At 49.1% G+C, this 21,066-nt stretch overlaps 1 protein-coding gene across 1 annotated transcript in view; it reads right to left on the bottom strand.

Moving 5' to 3' along the window:
* The window catches only part of LOC146186615 (nephrin-like), a 100,239-nt gene that overhangs the window by 31,136 nt on the left and 48,037 nt on the right, over positions 1-21,066 (bottom strand). Inside the window, exons 3-8 of the mRNA XM_084608066.1 lie at positions 16,308-16,429; positions 15,008-15,065; positions 12,221-12,373; positions 9,924-10,091; positions 4,909-5,205; positions 4,009-4,220 (exon numbers count right to left, since the gene is read on the bottom strand). Of these exons, the coding sequence (XP_084464192.1) occupies positions 4,009-4,220; positions 4,909-5,205; positions 9,924-10,091; positions 12,221-12,373; positions 15,008-15,065; positions 16,308-16,429 (1,010 nt within the window). The remainder of the gene's footprint in view (positions 1-4,008; positions 4,221-4,908; positions 5,206-9,923; positions 10,092-12,220; positions 12,374-15,007; positions 15,066-16,307; positions 16,430-21,066) is intronic.

Raw genomic sequence — 21,066 nt, 5'->3', positions numbered from 1 at the left:
AGCGTCACTTGTCAAAGAGGCGGCGAGACCGAGAGAAAGGAGAAGGAATGGGATAAGAATAAAAGAGGCGGTGAGAGCGACTCGGAAAAAGTCCCGCAATAGGTCAACAGCCCGGGTCCAAAGAGCCTGCCGCCAAGGACGTAAAATATCAGCGCGTCGCAGCGAATCCGGCTTGCCCTTGCCTATATGTGTGCGTGCACTCAGAGAAATGAAATTTCGCTGCCAGTGCCGCCGACGTTGCTATCGTTTTCTAAAAGGAGAGTGGCTGGAGTTTGAAGGAGAGGGGAGGTGGCGAGAGGGAAGTAGGGATGAAGGGGATGAGTCGCGAGTCCATGCTTGCCCCAGGCCAGACAGCGGCCCTCGTGCCGGCGGCGTGCAAGCATCGGGCTCCAAAAAAGCTGTCTTCGATTCGTCTTCTTCTCTTCCTGATTGCGACTGAGGCGAGGAGGCGCAGTTTGAATAGTAAAAGAGCCGCTGGCATAGATGGATTGCGTGCCGCCGCGGCAAGGCCATTAGAAGAGCCAGCGGCGGGTCGCGCTCCGGTTTCCAATCTGGGCCAAGCGGAGGCGACGGCGCGATATTTGGCGCTCGCTGAACTCTCTCGCGCGCCTGTGCCTCCCCGCTCTCCACTCTTTTGCTCACTTCGCTGTCGCGCTGCTTCGGTGGAGCGGCGAGGGGTGGACATTAGTTTCCGTCATGTCGGCGCGCCATGCATATGTGATGTGCCGCGACAGCATGCCGACGGCTGAAAGGTGGGAACACGCCGCTTTGATTCGTCCCTAGATGGCGCTTCTTTTGACGTCGTCGGCGTTATCGTGTTGACTCGAAGCTTTAGTAGTTTTGATTTAAATGCGTTGAGTTGAAACGCGGGAACGATGCGCTTGATCTTCTACTTTGATTTTCTCAGGGCGTCCTCCTGCTACTCTTTAACAGGCGGAAAAATACGGAAGGGAGAAGTGAAAACCAGGGACGGATAATGTTTGTGAGGAATAAGCAAAAGGGAAAGAAGCCATTGTTTCGGATGATGAATGTATGACGGAACGGATAAAGAAACAAACGACACAATTTGATGACAAGAAGAAGGTAAAATAAATGTGTTTTGTTCGTCGCTGCCAACGCAGGTGAAATAAAAGCTTAATATTTGCATCAAATTCCAGACCAGTCCTAATTAAGGAGTCAATTGAATAGAAAGAACATTTAGAAGCCATTACTCGCGATTCATGCACCCCCCCCCCCCCCTCCCTCTACCGAAAAAAGAAGAATATAATAATGTACCTTGCTCTACGGCGGTTTAGTATTAGTGTAATTTATGATCAAGCAAAATAATCGAAGTTACCATCATCCTCCTCTCGATCAACCGTTTTCATGGCAACCTTATTATTTCGCAGACCTCTTGAAGATAAAGTTTTCTATTTTCAGCTAGCAAGACTCTGAAACATATCCGCAAGAAAATTCGCACGATATAGATAACAAACTCGGCTCATTCTGCGTCGTGTTCCTGTTGCTATCTCAACACGACATTCAATGCTAGCTTACTTTGCGGCTGCACGTAAGAAAAACTCTAGCCCTGCGCAATACCCACGAATTACTCCTGACACTGAAAGGAACAATCCTTGTGCAGTTTAACATTACATCAAGGGCACAGCATCCAGGGACACAATAGTTTTAAGAATTCCGTCTCCGATTTCAAACGTGACTCAACGGACTCGGCTAGACGCCCACTTCGCCGGCAAAATATATCGTTGCGCCTCTAATACGTCGACGGCGAGCTCTGTCCCTCGCTTCATGCTTCGTTGGCGTCCCCGCTGCGACGACGGGTAGACAGTAGCTGCCCGTTATTGTCTTTCGAGCTCGTTTGGTGCTGCTCCATCTTTCGGCTTTACTCTCGTTTCGTGCTTAGCTTCATTTCTTGCTCAACTATAACGTAGTCATCGCAGCGCGATTTCACAAAGGCGCGCTGAACTGCGGGGACATTATATTTAGCGGGAGAAAAAGACGGATAAGGGGAAAGACATAAATGTCTCGTCGTCCGTCTCTGCCGCACTGTGCCTCGGAGCTGCGCCTCACACGATAAAAAAGAAAGGAAGCTCGAGATAAAAAAAAAAAAAAATAACCAAGAGGAAGAACGGTTATATAGGAGATATGGAGAGAGCAAGAGACACAGATAGAGAAAGTATTACCCGTAGACGGGAACAAAACGGCGGACAAGCATAAAACGTGGGACACAAAATGTGGAGAGGAAAGGCCCGAAGCAGCGGCAGCAGCAGCGAAAGAGGCGCGCGCGCACTACCCCTCGAGGCGATTGTTGCAGCTTCCGCTCGCGATTTGTCCATTTTCCCCATCGTTTTCTGGATGTCGCTTCTTGATGAGATTTTAATGGGACCGAACCGACGAGAGGCGAGCACGCGAAGAGGAGTAGTCGTCGTCGTCTTCGGCCGGCGCGGTGTTGCGACGGCGGCACTCGGTCATCCAATCGGCGCGCGCGCCGCGGCGGCTCTCCCGTGATTCCTACCCCCCCCCCCCCCCCCCCCCCTATTTCCTCGTCGTCTCATCTCGATCTACTACTTCCTCTGTGCCGTGTCTTTCTTTGCTTCTCTTATCCGCTACCAGGTCCACGCGCGTGCGGGCGGCCAACTCCGCCGTTTTCTTCACATTTTATTTCCTTTGCTTCCTGCTACCGTTCACGCCTGCTATACCTCTTTATTTGGTCATTTTTTAGACGTAGCGGGCGGAGGAAGAGGTGCAGGCAGCGTTGCGCTCGTTTTCTCCGCACTCTCTGGTTCGGACCGCGGTTCGCTCTTCGTTCTGATTTCTCACAGTTCCATCTTGGAGCGAGGAGAACCAACGCCTGCCTCGCCGCGTCCACCCAGTAGCCCGCCCCTTCACTTCGAGCAGCTCTTCGTTCTAGGACCCAGCCCAGCCCCGGGCGCTTAATACCTAGGCGCACGCACACACACACACGCACCCCGGTGAAGGGCGCGGAATTCGCGTCGGCACCGGAGCGCGCTCGGACAAATCAAGCGTGGCGACTTCTCTGTAGCTCTTCAGCAGCTCGCGTTCTCCCAGCATCCTCTCCAAGAAGGAGAAGGAGAGGTACCGTGTCGGAGGACGAGAGGTTTCGCGCGCAGCATTGTGGGAGAGATGGAAGAGGACATTAACAAAAACAAAAAAAAAGACAGAAATATTGTAAAGAAAAAACAAACGCAAGAGGCTGTCGGAGAAGCTCCTCGACACGGGTGAAATCAGCTGAAGATGCGAAAAAGGGAGGACCGCTGCACGGCCGTCCCTATCACTGAGCCCCATCTCCGGCCTGAGGAGCGGCACGAAAGGATAGCCCCGGGGCATCCTTTCGCTTGTCTGCGGGACGAAGAAGGACCGAGAGTGTCGGCCGCACAGGCAGCGACAGTCGCCGCTTGAAAGCGGAGCGAGACTTTGAGAGACGAGAAGCCGAAAAAATGTGGAGCGAGGAGTGTCAGGCGGAACAAAGCGAGAATTTTCGCTTCCTCGGGTGATTTATTTGCTACCGTGACACTCGCACTCTTGTTGAGCCACCTTCCTTTTCCAGTGTCTTGTCACCCTCCCCGCTCTCTAGCAGGGGCGTATCAAAGGCGGCTTCTATTACCGGTTTCTGTCTTTGCCTTCCAGTTCAAAAAGAAAGCCGAGGAACAACGCACTTAGTCTGAGAACAGACTTCAAGGAACGGTTCCCAGCAAAGGACGTGATGCTCCTCTGATTGGTCGTGTGTTTGCCTCTCGCTGCCATTGTCGCAGAATTCGAAGAAAACGTTTCGCGACGAGTGCATCAACGAGACTTAGCAGAAAGAACGCATGTGGAGAAGAAGATGAGGGAAAGGAGGTACTACATCTCGCGAGCCCTTTAAAAACTGGGATTTTAAATGCACTGGTGCAGCAAATAAACAACGAAAGCTGAATGCTGTGAGGGTAGGGGAAGGCATGCGTGAAAGCAACTACATACCAGTTACCTGTGCTTCAAAAGGAGACCGCTCACCTGTCCAGTGATATTGGCGGTGATGTTCGAGGTGGTGACCCATCCGCCTTTGGGATCGGCGGTGATGGTGGAGACGGACTCGAAGGGCCGGCCGTCTACCACCCACGAGACCTCGGCCGGCGGGTTGCTGCGCTCGGTGGAGCAGCGCATGGTCACCTGGTCACCCGCCTTGGCTTCTTTAGGGCCGCGGACCTTCACCTTCGAAGGAGCGACTGCATTCGCGTGCGAAACCGCAGTAATTTTGTTGAACTCCTTGCACCTGACCTTCGTGAATAAACACAGTCCATAACACCCCTGACTGAATTTATAATTTAGCTTTTTTGCTTCTGCATGTTTCGGCGTCCTAGCGGCCAAGAACAACCAAAAAGCACGTCTTGGCGCTATCCATGAAGGCCTTTTTACTCTTCTGTCAAGAGAATAATTTTCAAATATTCTTGACGAAGACGCTTGGTCTGCACTCAATATTAAGCGTAAGCTGACCACGCTCATGTAGCGGCTTTGTGAGAAAGCACGTTCTCTGGCTGCATAACCACAATTGTCGCCGGCTCCCTTTCGGAAGCCGTTTAGCAGGGAAGCCTCTGTGCCTGCGCTTATCAATACACCCTACGTTTGGGTGTTAAATGCTCAAAGAAGCAGAGTGAATAGAACCCTTGGTGTAAAGAGCTTCATAGTTCAAGATTCAGAAAACTCAAATGTTTTTATGAAATACAGTGTTAAGATAAGGTTGAAGGGTAACATTAAGGAGAAAAGTAAAACGAGTTACGATAGTAATAACATATATAGCCTGTATGCGGATCCTCGATGTCTGCTACAGGTTTTGCCAACGTCACCCCTAGTGTTCGTTTGCATTATAGCAACTGTGGTTGAGGAATATACGTATAAACTTGGAGGAGCACTCACACTGCACGGTCAGGCGCACAGATGCTGTCATTGGCTCCGGCGCCACCACGTTGGTGGCGGCGCACTGGTAGACGGCATTGTTGTCCGACGAGTTGGCCACGAAGGTGAGCGTGTTGACCGATTCGCGCCCACTCGTCGTGTACGAGCTGTCCACCACGCGGCGCTCCTGGTTGCGGTACCAGACGAGCTGCGCCAACGGGTTGCCGCCCCGAGAGATGCAGCGAAGCGTCGTCGTGTCGCCCATGCGGATCGTCTCGCCCTCCGTGTAGCCGTGGATCTCGGGAGGTCCAGGGGCGACTGTAGCCAGAAAGACGAGTCCGGATAATTATTATCACGTCATCAGATAGGTATTCGTATGGTTTGGTTTTCTAGCGGTGTGTGTTGTTCACTCGCATACCTGCTCTTGTGACATTTCGAAATCAGACCAGCGTCACCTCTGTCAGCTTTCGGGAGGTACCAGGCACTTGCCTGCCACCTTCATCAGAACTATACTTTGGGGTCGGAACACGAACGCTTCAACTCTTTAAAAAGTGCCCCTTCGCGCCGAACTATGAAAGCACATGTGTTATATTCTGAAAGTTCGAAGCTGGAATTTGCAAAGCCCATTTGAAATTACAGCGGCTCTTCTTCAATGTAACGATCTCACATAGAACGTCCCAGAGCAGTTATGCGAGCGCTTTTTTTATTTGTTGTTTCTTTTTTTCATCAAGCCGGAGTAATAGAAAAGGTTCTTGCGGATAAAATGGTCGTTATTGTTAGCGCTTTCCGAAACGCGCAAGAAAACAAAATGACTCAGTTCTGTTTGCTTTTCCGCGAGCTATATTACCGACACGTGTGCAAGCAGCTCGTGAGAGCAACGCATGAGGTCCGTGCATCAACCTGGCACAGTTGCTCGCAATAATGTGCTATTGCAACCGCTCTTCTCAATACAACTGATGGTCCCCCCCCCCCCCCCCCCCCGCCCTCGCTTGAAAACGAAAAATTCCTCGACGAATAACTTCAATAATATAATGATTATGAATATTAATTTCGGAAAGAAAGGAAAAGTCGCACGACTGATACGTTGGTTGCTTTTAATAAGCGTAAGTGGTGACAACTAATAAGACCTGCAATTGCATATTTCTGGTGACCACTGTTTCAGAGTTAATGAGGTGAAGAAATCAACATGCGAGAATTACGTAACGAACAGGCAATCAAAATTATGCGAGAATTTCGTACCTCCCCTTACCCTTTCTTTATATGTCCCAACTCATGTCAGTAGAGCAAAACAGAGCAGCGGTCACAACTGGTAGTTGGAACAGATGATGTATTTAGTATCTGACCGCCTGCATTATACTTCTGAAGAGTTCCGCACAAGCAACCCGCAGCGTCTTCGTACAGGCTTGAGTATTTGCTCGTTTATACCAATGTAAGCATAACTGCAAACTTATGAAGCCTCTTGAGCTACTCGCCACATCATGAAAGCGTAACAGTGTAAAACTATGATCGAAATACGTTTGGGTAATCAGCATCGCTCCTTCTCTAGCCTTATCGACTGCACAAGTGCATTCGCCTCAATGACGTCTTCACAACCGCTTCATTCAAAAAAAAAAAAAAATCCCTATCGGCATCATGACGAGCCAGCCGGCGCCTCATCGCGAATCCGAGCCGTTCCCGCAGCATCTTCCATTGTCCAGGCTGCCACACGTGTAGCAATGACGATGGGCCTCATCCTTTTCACGGCGGAAGAACAGCATCGTCGTAGGCGGCGCGGCCAGGGCACTCAGTGGGCGCCAGAAATCGGCTCGGCTTCCGAAAGCTGATGCGGCCTCTGCGGCAGCCTTCTATCGGGCACAATCTTCCTCTCTATCCCTCGCGCGCAGTACGGCCGGCACAGAGAAAGGTGGAAAGGAGGATAAGGAAAGGGGAGAAGAAACTCCCGAAAGTGATCCGGTATCCAGGCCACAGATTCGACGAGGGACGTGGCCTCCTCGGAGGGGCGACCCGTTGCGGGAAAGAGAGGGTAGAGAGGGCAGGGCAGAAGAAGGGACAGGGAAGGGTGCAATGGTAGGGGATAGGCGGCGGGTATATAGAAAGAAGACTGGACGTTCGGGAGTTCTTTCATCTCCGTGCCATCGCACGTATTGCTGCGCGTCTCTGCACACTGTTTTCTGCCGTATTGGTATGAGCTCAGTTTTTTTACCCCCCTTACCTTATTCCTTTCTCTTTTCCCAAACTCCTCCCGGCTTTACTCTTTCCTCACGCGTCTTGGCTCCTGTCCGGCCATCTTTCCTGCTCCTGAAAAGCGATCCTTCATCGCTTTCCCTTCCGCCTGCCGCTTCTTCTTGGGAAGCCTTTCCCCGTGCCTTGGTGGCGCGGTAGAATGTAAGCAGATCACGTTTCATGGAATTCCGTTGGGCTGCGTGGTATGCCGTCTGCGCAGCGCGTAGCCTCGAAGTGAACGCCTTCTCTGCATTATATATGACTGTATATACGGCCGGGGCCAACCTTGCTGGCCCTCTCCTCTTCTTTGCGTTTATCTGCGATTTCAAAGCTCACTTCGCCCTGAGCCCTTGACAAATAAGGAAAATGGCGATACTGTCCCTTTTCCTCTGATCGCTCACATAGAGGAAAAAGAAAAAAAGAAACGAACGACGAATCTTTCGAAATAGGTGTTTGTACGAAGACTTGGCGGAAAATTGGAAAATAAAATGCAACCATATTATAAAGCCCTTTCAGGTCGGTGAACATTGAAGGATTGTTTTATCTCGCTGTAGGAAGACAGTAGAGTGAAGTATCTTTGCTAAAAGATGCCTTATAGGAGCGCTAGATGGGAATATAAAATAAAATATGCAGAAAAAATCGGAAATAAGCGCGTTTCGTAGCGTGGGCTGCTAAGCCATGACTCTGACTGACGGATATATATAGTAACGGATGTTGGTATACAATGAAGTAATCCTAAGTTGTGTTTTTTTTTTTTTTTTTTTTTTATAGCTTCGCACTTGACACCGAAGTCAACCCTTGAGTCCACAAAGAAAAACGTTAAGTCGATTAGAATTCCCCTCATCGCTGTTTTCCTTCTACCTCAACAACGATGTACAGTGTTCACACAATGAGACATGTATCGCAACAATACTTCAATGGCAATTTTCTTTTCTTTTTGTGAAGACAAGGTTCATTTCACGTGTACTTCGGTAACATTGCGTTATCTTTAGGTTAGCCTTTGTTCCGAACAAACGCCTCTGAACTTTTGCCGTATATATATACGGAGGGGGTTGAAGCTCGAATGGGTCCGGTAGGGCATAAACGTGAAGGAGATGACGCACGGTAGAAAAACAGTAAACTTTAATCCAACGTTTCGGCCGGGGTCCGGCCTTTGTCAAGGAATGTACATTCCTACATTCCTTGACAAAGGCCGGACCCCGGCCGAAACTTCAGATTAAAGTTTACCGTTTTTCTACCGTGTGTCATGTCCTGTACATTTAAATATATCATGTGTGTGCGTGTGCGTGCATGTGTGTGTGTGTGTGTGTGTGTGTGTGTGTGTGTGTGTGTGTGTGTGTGTGTGTGTGTGTGTGTGTGTGTGTGTGTGTGTGTGTGTGTGTGTGTGTGTGTGTGTGTGTGTGTGTGTGTGTGTGTGTGTGTGTGTGTTGTGCGTGCAAGACTGTGCGTGTGTACTTTGCAATTGAGGGCATTTATATCCGACGCTCTTGACTGGCTTTTAGTTCGTTCAAGTCCACCCGTGCTGCCAGAACACGCAGCGTCAATAACTGCAGCCCATCAACCAATTCAAACCGCAGTTCGACCGAACTTTGAACGGAGACCTCGTGTTCGCACAACCACGTCCCACTCATTTCCGGTGATTAGAACCGTTGGTGCGCCACGTCCGCGCGTGACGAGTGGATGTATAATCAGCACTCGTAAGGTGACGCAGGTAAAGTGCTGCGTTCACAGGGAAAACAACGCGGGGGCCGGCAGACAGACTGACGAGGATGTGGGTCGCAGTGCGGGAGACCGCCGCCGCCAAGCCGCGCATTTGCAAATTAAATTTCGGGCCTAAACGCCGGAGGGTCGCACTCTGCCGCCCGACGTGGGAGGGGAAGAGCCCCTTCCAATTTTCCTCGCGGCGTAATTTATGCGATTAAAGTCTGAATCTGCGCCGCCGCCGCCTCCACCACCATCCCGCGGCTTGCCGCCGATGGGTGCACTTTGCAGCCACGGACGATGTGCGCGCGCCCTCAGACCGCTGTCTCGTCCGTCGCGTTCGCCGCGAAGTCGCTTAGTCCCGTCGGGAACAAGCAACGGAAAGTTTGCTCTCTGAGAAATGTCGGCTAAACGCGCTGCTAGCGAAAACTTCTAAATTCCAAGACTGGTGAAGCTGTTTCAGTATCGCATCAACTATTGAAGTTTGAGCGTTAAAGTGACAATTTTGGTGTCACGTGCGGTTCTCGGTTCGCGGTCGTGAAGGAACGTTGATTAATGTCACGTGCTTGCGAAGACAATGCATCACGAAGAAGGAGCACTGTAAAGCGAAATCTAACGTTGACAGGCTTGTCTCGAAACGATGTATTTACAAGATCTATGAGGTGAACATATGGCGCCAGAAAATTATTTCATTGCCCATTTTTCATTCAACTTTCTTCGTTGCAAGGCGTCAAAGTTTGACGTCGGAACGGTAGCACAGAAGTTAGAGCTTGTATACAGGATTTACAAAAAATGACCCGTGACGCGTCGCCTATTGCGGTTGAATTCAACGGTCGAATAAGGCGGTCTTTCTTCGTACACAGGCGTACGTATATTGAGACATGTTTTACAGCTGTTCAGATCTTCTATTCCGCCGGATTTGAGTAGGGGCTGGGCACCCTTGCACAAAATAGTCGACTGATTTACAGCTACAATCACGCGGACTTTGACCCTCTACGCGAGAGAGGAGCTCTGCACCGAGAATCAGGATGCACTCGGAGGAAAGTGGGGCACAGCTGACCGAGTGCGGCTAGCTGCCTCCTCCTACGCGGTTATTTCGTGCGCACACTCACAAAGCACGCCCAGCTTGACGGAGGTGGACAGCGGCGTCTGTAGGGCCGGGTGGACCGCCTCGCAGGAGTACGTCACCCCGTTGTCCTCCGGATGCGGGGTCAGCGTCAGGCTGCTGATGGCGTTCTGGCGGCCACCCTCGCTCTCCTCCACGCTGTAGTGCACGTTGTCTGCCACGAGGGAAAGGAGAAATGGCACAGACACACGTCATCAAAACGGGCAGCCGATGGATTCGGCATGCTCAGATACCGGGAAAAGTAACATCAGAGGGCGGTGCCTTAACTCAACAAGATGGAAGGTTTATTTTCATATGCAGTGCAATGCTATCTACTGCTCTGATTCAAAGATAATATAATAAATTCAGCATTTCATCTACAGGATGTATGAAGACGCGCCGTCGTAAGCGCGGACGCATGGACAATGCTATCTGCGTTGTCTCACAACATCGTTGCCACTACGTTCAGTGTCCCGAACTTTGAATGAATTGCAATGGGCACTGCGAGGGCAATGACTTGCTGCAGTTGGCTCTCTGGCGTGCCGGGACAGCAGGCTTGTAGGGGCCGTCGCCTGGCAGTTATAGTTTAGGCAGCGCGCAAAACCGGTCCCACCAGCGCTTTTTAGAACTGACCGGTTTCTTCGGCGGTTGCACACACTACTATAATGGGAGCGGAGCAACGTGATTAAGAAGGAAGGCGATTAGAGACGACACTGAAACACGCCTCTTTGCACGCGAGGCTTCAGCTCGAGTCTCCCGACAGCTCCTCACCAACCATCTTGTATGGCTCAACATTTAAACGCTTATGAAGAATTCCCGACCCACAAGGTCCTGTCGAAGAACGCCGATGTTAGTGCGCGTAACCCTTAACTAAAAGAAAGCGTGAGTAAAAACCTGAGACAACTGAACTCGCGAAACAACTTTGCATGGACAGTGCTGGTCCCGCGAGAAGATTGCAGCCTTGACCTGAATACTCCATTCGACGTAAAAATTTCTCGTTTGCGTTCTTGCGTTGCTTTGTTTTTGTACCGCTACACACGTGGGACGTAAAAGCAAACCATAAACATTCGCTTCTCGATGACTGTGACAAGCCCTGGCAGGCAGAGTGCGGCGTCGAAGCTAACGACCCCGTCCTGGCGAGGCGCAATTAAGTCGCAGCAAACGAGAATCCTTTAGGCGTCGTATTTGTTGCACCCTCGCTGCCTGGCTTGAGCTGCAGCTAATTAGCATTCCCGGTTTGTTTAACTTTTAATCTCGACGAGTCCAATTACCCCCGCGAGCTCTTGTACAGTGGTTTCGTGTTTCACTCTGGCGCCGCTACAAAAGGCGGTCCCCTCTTACACAGCTGCAGTTCTTTTGTCTCTCTTGCGATTTAAGCACAGGGGAAAGATGCTAACTCGGACAAGGAGACGCACAGAAGAAGTTTTAGCAGATCGACCAACGTCATTGTTGAGGCGCTGTTCGCGGTGCGCTATGGGCGCGCACGTGTAAGTGTGCGCTAGTTGATGCTCACTCTGCACGTACCGCGGGCCGGAGAAGCGCAAGATTTGTGGTTTGTAAAAACTCACTATTAGAATAAGACAAGCAGTTGTCGATGCTGTGATCTGACACCTGAAAAATTCCGTCGGCAACTATAGGGCGCCGGATAAACGATATGATAACGCATTTCGCCAGTGTAACAGACGCTGGTCAATCCAGTTCAGTCTTTCTCGAACGAAAGCGGTTCGCGGTTAACCAACGCGTCAGATATTGTCTACATCGTTGCCGTGAATTGTTTAGCGAACCGACGGCCATCAATCACGAGCTAGTTTTACCCGCATGGCCCTACAAATAGCTGATAGTTTGGTTGCGATTTATAAGGTTTAACGTCCCAAAGCAACTCAGGGTATGACGGACTCTCCAGTGGAGAGCTCCGGGAATTTCGACCACCAGGGGAACTTCTTTAATGTGCACAGTACACGGGCGCCTTGCTTTTCGCCTCCATCGAAATGAGGCCGAATTGATTTGATAACATAGCTTCCGCAAAACTTATTCACTGCGAGATATAGTGCACGTAGTTTCAGGCCACGTTTTTTTATCGCAGAGGAAGTACCAAAGGTAAGAGTATTCTGACAAAACAATAATGGCGTCTTTCACTTTATTTTCCCTCATTCGTTCCCTCTCATTTATGTCATAACAGCGTGATCACTGTGCGTAATGGCAATATCTTGCCTTGACGCAGTATTCTGCTGCTCTGAACACCCGAACCGCTTACCACACACAAACGCAGACACTGTTCTCAGCCGCCCATAACTGCATACGCACCGGGTCGAAGCTCGACGTTCTTTCGGTACCACTTGAGCTGAGCCGCCGGTTTGGCCTGGGAAACGACGCAGGTGAGCTTGACGGACTCCGATTGCCGCACTTCCACGCTGCTGCCGTTCGGGTGGTTTGTGATGGTCACGGAAGCGGGGGGCACTGTGCGCGGAAAGAGTACAGACACTTAGAATCACCGGTCACCCATCCATCTTCGCGCACTCCTTACGCTCCAAAGAAGGGAACGGCGCCTCGCTTTTGCCGACTGCACCGTGATTACGGAGCAACAGGGACGGGCCGGCGGAGATGACATATTTTTCTAACAAGCACTCAGAGCGTGCCCTAATATTTGTTGATTTTTTACAATCAATTAATATTCGTTTGCCTGTGCATCCTGCGAAGAGTGTTCTGTATGGGGACGCGTGATACGACTACTGATATTATTTGCTGCATATCGGGACGTCAAGGCTGACGGTTGGCAGTACAATTGAAGGCTGTGGTTTCGTATTAGGGGCTAACCAATAACGAAGACGTAAACGCAGATGAAACACTAATGCAGCGGTTAGAGCGCAGACGCTTGTAAGTGTCCTGCCGAAGAAATGAAGAAATTAAATGATTAATTGAACAAAAAAAAAGTTGATTTATCCTCACTGCATTTTCCTTGAAGCGGCACAGTGAGCACTACCTACAACTAAGTAAGTTAATTGTTAAACTTTTTTTTGTGCATCTATTTCTTGTGGAAGGGAAAGGAAAACGAGAGAGAAAGAGAAATGGATTATGATGAGCAGACTTGTGCAGACTCCACTGTGCAAGTACGATCTGCCTCGTAAGGTTTTGGTTAGTGTAGTGTGCGTTCTGGTTAAACAAGAGAGGCCACATTTGATGAATCTGCTGCGGAGATGAACGACAAGAACTCGGCAGATGTTTCTTGCCATTCTTTTCCAACCATTCATTCGGATAATTACAGCCACTATCGCTGTTAATGCAACTCGGCATCATCAAAAAGCACAATAAATATCTTACGTAGAAAAAAAAAGAGAACCTCTTGAAAAGAGTCCAGGCGGAAACTTCTGTGAGGTGCACTGTGCTGAAATATTTTACTGCCCGCTATGAACGCTTAACGAGGAGAAAGCAGAGATATGCTTCTGCAAAAATTAATGTAAAATAGAAGCTGTTAATCTGATTTTTATTCCTTGGTCAGCATTAGACACAAGCAGAGAGAAGATTCAAATTCTCCGTAAGCTATATATATCAATCTGGTTTAAACCCGAACAGCGCGTGCACGTTGATAACGCCATTTACTCTGAAAGAAAAGAAATAAAAAAAAATAATCTCCGGAAGCTAACGATTCCTCGCTTAGTTACTTTACGTAACAGTTTCTCTTTTTTGCTTGCACTGTCACGACATCCTATTTTCTTGGTGCAGGAGGGAGGAAATGTTTAATACATTCAATACTTCGCGAATAGCTCCAAAGTTTAAGTATCAATAAATAAATAATAAGCGAGGTAAACCCCTCCTCACTTTTAAGGAGACGAGATCACCTCAGTCAAAACCGGCCGGCGATGCCAGCTAGCGTAGAAAGCGAGCAACGCTGCCAACACTGCCGTTGCCACAAGTGCGATAGAGCTCTTCTTTTCGCCGAGGGCAGAGAAACGCTTGGAAGGCAAGAAACGCAAAGTCGGTTAGGGTCGTGCTCGCTTCGATGACAACCAACAGCAAGAAGAAAAGAAGAAATAAATAAGGAGCGTGAACAAGGAAGCAGGCAGGAAATAGAGAAGAAGGAAGAAGAATCTGCCGCCCCCCCCCCCCCCCCCTCCCCTTTTTTCCTCCGGCTTAAAAGTTGAAGAATCTTGGGGATCGGCGGATGACTGGCGTAATGCGCCTTGACAGAAGATGATGAATCGTCTCCGCGGTGCGCTCCTACGTTGCAAGATCGCCGGGAGAACGATGAAGACGGGGAGAGGGAGAGGAGGCAGGAGGATCGAGGATTTTTGCGGGCTCTCGCGGCACCGTTGAAGGCTCCACTGCGGGCCAGGCTATCCAAGGGCTAAAGGATAGAGCGCCCTGTGCTGGCGCCTTTTCTGCGGCGTATACCCGTTCCTTCCTATTTACTTTTTCTTTTGCGATCGCTCTCTCTTACTTTTCTTCGCTTCTATCCGCCTTTCGAGGCCTATTCTTTCTCCCCTGATGACCAGGGTAGGCGGAGCGACTCAGCGCGTTACGGGTCGCGGTCGCCCATAGCTGCCCGTCGACGCTGCTAGGTTGCGCGGATGTTCTCAGGCACAGGCGACCACGTATACGTCTCGCCGCTGACAAGCTGCCGGGGACGCCGTCTTCGTTGGCAAGAGATGGACGGATGGGGAGCTCTAAGAAGCGCGCACTCTCACCCTCTCCGCTTCCTCATTCTTCCATTCCACCTCCCCCCCTCACTCATGTGTCCGGCCCCAAAGTTGTCATTTCTCTGTCCTCTTTCGCGGTCGTTGTCTCTTTGTGTCGTTTTGTGCCGTTTCGCCTATTGGATTTATCGCTGGGCGTTGCTCAACGGGGAAGAACGAATGAAGTGCTGCTCCTCCCGCGCCGATAAAGAAACTGGAGGCGGCGTATTCACTTATACTCGATGTTCTGGACTTACATCACGGCGCAAGGAAGCTGCGAGCGCGCTCACAGCTCGTACACAGCGTTTAGTCTTGGTTCCTTTTAGCTGGACACCGAACTTTTTTTGGCTGTGCGCGGCTATGAAGTATGGGCTTAGCTCAAAGAAGACGACGAGACAGTTCGGTAATCAATTGCACTTACGTAACACTGTGACGTGAGCGTCCGCACGAATGGCCTTGTGGTCTGCGGTGGGGCCAACCTGAAAAAAAAATTATAGTGAGAGCAGTGAGAGAGTGCGAAGAGAAATAGGGCACTGCCAACATGGAATAAAAAAAGATAAGATGACAAATATGAGTCCTTTGTAGAGAGTGTGTTGCGAAGTACTACAGCTGCTTTTAAGGACCAGTCTTCACTGAGAGCAGCACTTTCCAGTACGACTTCATTTAGAGACAACTGGGTTAGGGACGAAACTCTTTCATGCATATAAGTCTCATAATTACAGGAACTCGCCTTCTTGACAATGACCAAGCGGAAAATGCACAGAGCCCATCGTGATCCATGCGTCTTTGTCGCGTTTAGGCGGACAGCGATGAAAACAAAACCTGTAATGCCGCAACCTGGTGTCTCCTTTTCTACATTTTGGGTGCAGAACGCTAGAGGAACGCTATTAATATTAGAACAAACGACTGGGCGATGACTTTTTTTTTTTTTTTTTTTGTGGTCTTGCTCTTTACTGTGCGAAGTGACCCATCTGAGATTCATCTTACCATTTTCCATATTGAATAATTAGCCGTGAAAAACCTATACAACCTGAGCAACGTAAGTCCCATTGAGGAGCTCTGACATGTACAAGCGGTTCGCAGGTTCGCAGGATGTGACTGGGTTGTAAAAGTTGTCTTTTATCTATGAGACGCCATGAAGTATATCATCGATGACCAGATGCATCATATTGCACCACATTATTTCAGGCATTATGGTTACCGGGAAGATATGCTTGTAGTTTACAAAAATTGCCTAATTTGAACTTCATCGGCCCCTATTTGCACAAAAGAAGACCTTAATAATAGGGTGTTCTGTTTTTGTATTTTTTATTATTGTTGTGTTTCTGTATTTTCCGTAATAAACCAATAGCGAAGAAAAAAAATGATTTTCGCATTTAACATCCCAAAGTTACTCAGGCTATGAAATACGCCGTAGTGAGGGTTTCCGGATAAATTGAACCTTCTCTGTTTTTTTAGCTTGCACTGACATCGCGCAGTACATAGGCACCTTAGTTTTGCCTCCATCGAAATGCGGCCGGCCACGGTGGCCGCAATTAAGAAAAACTACAGCCAACGGCCAGTCAAATGAGACCGATTGATGGAGCGCACTTGTTAACATTGCCGATTTTGAACGGGAAAATAGCGTTCTGCACGAGAGTTCGTGCTCCACACCAGTCCCTGATAAGTTCTTCCTCGCTTGACAAACAGGTAGAAAAACTCAGACATCTCATTCGGCTCACTTGGCATTGGTATTCGGCGTCGTCTTCCAGAGTGGCGTTGTCTATCCTCAAGTTGTGAACGCCTTGGGAAGGATCGCCTGTCATGGTGTACCGGGGGTAGCCGGGTATGCTCCTGTTGAAGCCTGCAAAACAGAGGAAAAAAGCACGAAGTCAGCGCCTCAAATAATAAAGAGGAAAGAGGCACGACCAAGAGCGGTCTCGAGGTCTTTTACGAAATAGTTTTAGGCCTCAGTTCACAGCAAAATAATGTAGCTATGTCTGCGCAGAGCCACCTCAGTGCTGTATGACCGCTCGATACGTCGGTGTCCTCCTCTCTATATATCTATTCTTTTTTTCACTCAGAGATAAAAAGGAAAACAAAATGCAAGAAATGAAGTAGTCCTAAAATCTAATGTCAGTATCTGAGCTCGTAGGGAAGCAAAGTACCAAAAGTGAAGTGATTGCCTCGATGAAGACAATAAGCTTTCCTAGCAGAACGGCAAATGGCGCATCTGATGCAGTTTGGTTCTTTCCTTGCATCCCTGCCCTTTGCATTTACAATTCTTTTTATTTTATATGAGCAGATATACTACGCTTTGTTGGATAAAAAGGACGGACGAGGATCTCAACTGAAGCGGCAAAACAAGTGCGTTTCTCATTACACCGTGTATTGGGTTCAAGTATTCAGGATCCAACATTTTTGAAAATCCGGGGCAAGATCTGAGTGAAAGAAGCTATCGGGCATCAAGGGGGTGGTTAGTGGGCAATGTTCCCCTTGCTTAGCCAAGACTGATTTTATAGAAAGGGAGGGGGAGAAGGGGATGAAAAAGGTAAGATGGCCGTGGCATTCCCTTTCCAGAGCTGGAAATTTTAGAAATGCAAATCATGCTAAGCCCAATTTTTCGGCGAAAAAAGTCAACAAAGTAAGTCATTCCAATCTGGCCGGCCTCCCTAACCACTCCTCTATACAACCCCCCCCCCCCCCCCCCCTTCCCGCGCCTCCTTGGAAGTGCCCTTTAAAACCGTCTCTGCGCATAACGTCATCACATCTGGGAAAATCTTATACGTCGACACCTGTCCATTCAGGGAGGCAGGCCTAAAAATTGGCTTTTCTTTTGACCTCCTTTCTCCCTTCGGTTCGCAAGATAGAACCGTTTGGCCATCGCAAAAAGTTGTTTTTTAGGCAGGGTCTCCTTATAACTTGAACTCTGACGTTACCAGTAGTTTAACGTTACGTTTGACGTCTACCATTTGATATTTATAAGGCGCTATAATCTTTAATTGAAACACCTATTGTCGCATTGCATACATTACAGAGGCGATTATGGAAATTGCATGGTTCTTTAGCAAGCAAGTAAAGTTAGCCGAATGAATTTTCTGCGCATATATCGAGCGTTTAACTGGAAAAAAGAAAAAGAAAGGTCACGAGGGGGTCCACCCTGCGAATTGCACACCTGTCTTCGATTATCGATTCTTTGTGTTTGTTTTCCGTTATTGTTGCTTATTAACTGCAGAAGTGTCACACTTTTCGACATACTGCAGCTTCTTGCATGTCTCCACAATCGACAGGAATCCTCATCAGTATAGCACAACCACCGCTTTTGTTTTTTTGTTTTACCGTTATTCACATAGTGACAAACAGCGATTTCTCCTGTTTACATTATGCCACCTAAATCGCTGAGTCGCGAACACGCGCAACGCTAGTTTATTTGCGTTTGCGTGAGTGTGTTTGCGAAACCCGGCGTACTTTGTTATCGCTTATGGAGCCTCGCCGGCTCTTTTAAGACGCGCGCGCACGCCTCAAAATAGCCTCGCCCACTGCAGTTTCCATTAGAGCAGGAGCTAGGGCGGTAACGACCCAATATATAACAGTGCCGTAAACGATACGGCGGAGAACAAAAGGAGAGAAAAAACTTTACCACTTAACTCTCTTAAGGCCACCTCCCCCCCTTTCTCTGCCCCCAGTGACACAGAGGGAAATAGAAATTCCCAAGGAAAGAGAAATCGCTCGATTTCCAAAGAAGACGCCTCGTTGTCTTTCGATTCACGACCACCGATCATGCCTAGACGCATTTAAGTCACCGAGGGGATGCGCTTAGTGTGAAGAGCGCGTACAGAATAAATGGGGGCGCATCAGGGGAGCGGATGAATCAAAGGAGATTGAATTAACTCAGCGGAGCGCATGAAGGACTTAATTTTACAGGAAACCGCAAAGAAAAAAAAATGGAAGGGGGGGGGGGGGAGGGGGGCGGACAACATCCATGAAAGATAAGTCCCACTAGCACCTTTCATAGGTTGAAGCGGAACGAATAAAGGAAGGAAATGGGAAAATATCTTTACAGGGTGGAACTTGCTAAAAGAATAATATTTCATTTTATTTGCTAGCGTAAACCGGGTAGAAGTGGCAGAATGGAGGAGACGAATAATCCAGGCTAGCGAGGAGGCGCGCGGTTTTTTCTTCTGCAAGGCTGATACAGTAGAAGGTTGAGCTAGTTGGTCTGCACACATCATGAAAAACGCAGCTTGATATTAGTTGTCAGTGCAGCATCGTCCTTGTCTCTGTGTACGTGTGTGTGTGTGTGTGTGTGTGTGTGTGTGTGTGTGTGTGTGTGTGTGTGTGTGTGTGTGTGTGTGTGTGTGTGTGTGTGCGTGCGTGCGTGCGTGCGTGTGCGTGTGCGTGTGCGTGTGCTTGTGCGTGTGTGCGTGTGCGTGTGCGTGTGCGTGTGCGTGTGCGTGTGCGTGTGCGTGTGCGTGTGCGTGTGCGTGTGCGTGTGCGTGCGTGCGTGCGTGTGTGTGTGTGTGTGCGTGCGTGCGTGTGTGTGTGTGTGTGTGTGTGTGTGTGTGTGTGTGTGTGTGTGTGTGTGTGTGTGTGTGTGTGTGTGTGTGTGTGTGTGTGTGTGTGTGTGTGTGTGTGTGTGTGTGTGTGTGTGTGTGTGTGTGTGTGTGTGTGCATTGTCGCCTGTTCAGCTTCGTTTTTCATCATATGTCTTCTCAAAAGTGTCGGAACCAAGTGCCACTACGAGCAGCCTACAAGGCTTATCATGGTATTGGGAAAGGCTATATTCATATCAGATTATAAGCCACGTTAACCTACGTGCTATGAAGGCAAGCTTTCATTTTTCATTCCAGGAAGTTGGTATGCGTGCATCGGTCCATTAGTGCTAAACGATGCTTGGCGACTTCGAGGTTTGTCAGCCCGGAACATATGACCAGTGACATAAGGGAGCCAGGAACCTGAGCTTGAACCTCACTTAATTCGACTCCAGTGCGAATATATTTTATATTCACTCGCCACCATGGCGCAGAAAAAGCTTCCAGTGAGAACTGCGAGTCCAAAGCTTATGAAAACGCAGAAAAAGAAGGCAAGAACAAATCATTCTAACTGCCTGACTTTTTTTACAGAGTGCCGACCTGGGCGCGAAATCCTACACGCAAGGAGATTCAGAACGCGCGAATGAGCCGACCAACGGCCACGCGAAGCCGTAAAGGTGGAGGTAGGAGGAGAAGAAGAAAGCGAACATCAAGCGTCTTGCTCAAGAAAGTAGAAATATGGCGAAAAATTATTCATCCTAGCCAGGAACTTCCGCCCGGTCTAAAAGTAGCCATGTGAAAAAAAAAAAAAAATAAATAAATAAAAGGAAATATCGAGTGAAAGGCGCAAAACAAAGTCGAGGTTTGAAGCAACGAGCGGCGGCCAGCACTACCGCGTTGAGGATCTCGTAAATCGAAGGCATAATTTTGCTCCCGGGAATTGAGCCGGCGCATGCCCCGACCGACACTGCCCGCGCGAAAACGCGCGCGAAAGGGCTGGGAGCTAAGTTAGGCTTCGCCGCGAGGCACCGCTGCGCTGCGGTCGGCGCGCGAACGGCGGTACGCTGCTGCTACAGCCCAGTATAGGACGGCCATAACGGAAGGTTTTGTTTTCCCCTCTTCTCCCCGGTCTCTAGCGCTTTCTCTTCCCTTCCTCTTCCGTTTCCTTCTCTCTTCTCGTTGCCATTTAGTCCCTGGTTGCCTTCTCTTTCTTTCTCCTTTTAGCACGCGTGTGTGAAATTGGAAGCACGTGTCTAATATTTTGCGTTTTGTTTGTAGTTTTATTTTGTTCCGGCCAAGCTGTTACAGAGGCACGCGCAAGGATTTTATTGCGTGTTCGGTTTCGTCAATATCCGGTGCCGTGTTCAGTTCCGGCAGGGGCCGCTTTGCGGATGTTTCCCTCGTATGCGCAGGCACGTCGCGAGTTCAGATCGAGAGACAGAAAGCGACAGATAAGAGGGGAGTTGAGAAGGTGGAGGAAGAAGAGGAAGCGGCGAATGAGGCTGCTGGGCGCAGAAGTGCAAACAAACCCGTTAGATGCAAGGAAGGGAACAAAGGAAATGTAATAAAAATAATGCCACTATAAAGAGGGGGGGGGGGGGGGGGGCTGGATACAGAAGCGCAGTGTGTGTATCAAACGAGACCCGGCAGCGCAAAACTGGTTCAGAAACGCAGTCTCATCGTGTAACAATTTAAAGCGCAAGATGTTTTGTTACTTTTGCTCTCTCGATAGCCCTCCTGTTTCGCGAATTCCGGAACGAAGTAGAAGATCTTTTTCTTATTCTTTATTTTTAATTATCGGCGCACTTAGGGTTTCCAAAGTATTGCCTATTTCTCAACTATGTTGAGTAGCGCTGCGAAAGCTTGAGGTTGTGTACAACGCATGCTGGTATTTTATCTTGATATAACACTAATTGGCAATTGACACGCTGCTTCATGTGATGCATGATCGATATATTGAAGAACGTTT

Source organism: Amblyomma maculatum, chromosome 6 (genome assembly GCF_055883805.1).
Source record: "Amblyomma maculatum isolate TAMU_Amacu chromosome 6, ASM5588380v1, whole genome shotgun sequence".
Classification (NCBI taxonomy): domain Eukaryota; kingdom Metazoa; phylum Arthropoda; class Arachnida; order Ixodida; family Ixodidae; genus Amblyomma; species Amblyomma maculatum.
Note: the sequence above shows the minus strand (reverse complement) of the source record. Positions and strands in the feature narration are given on the sequence as shown.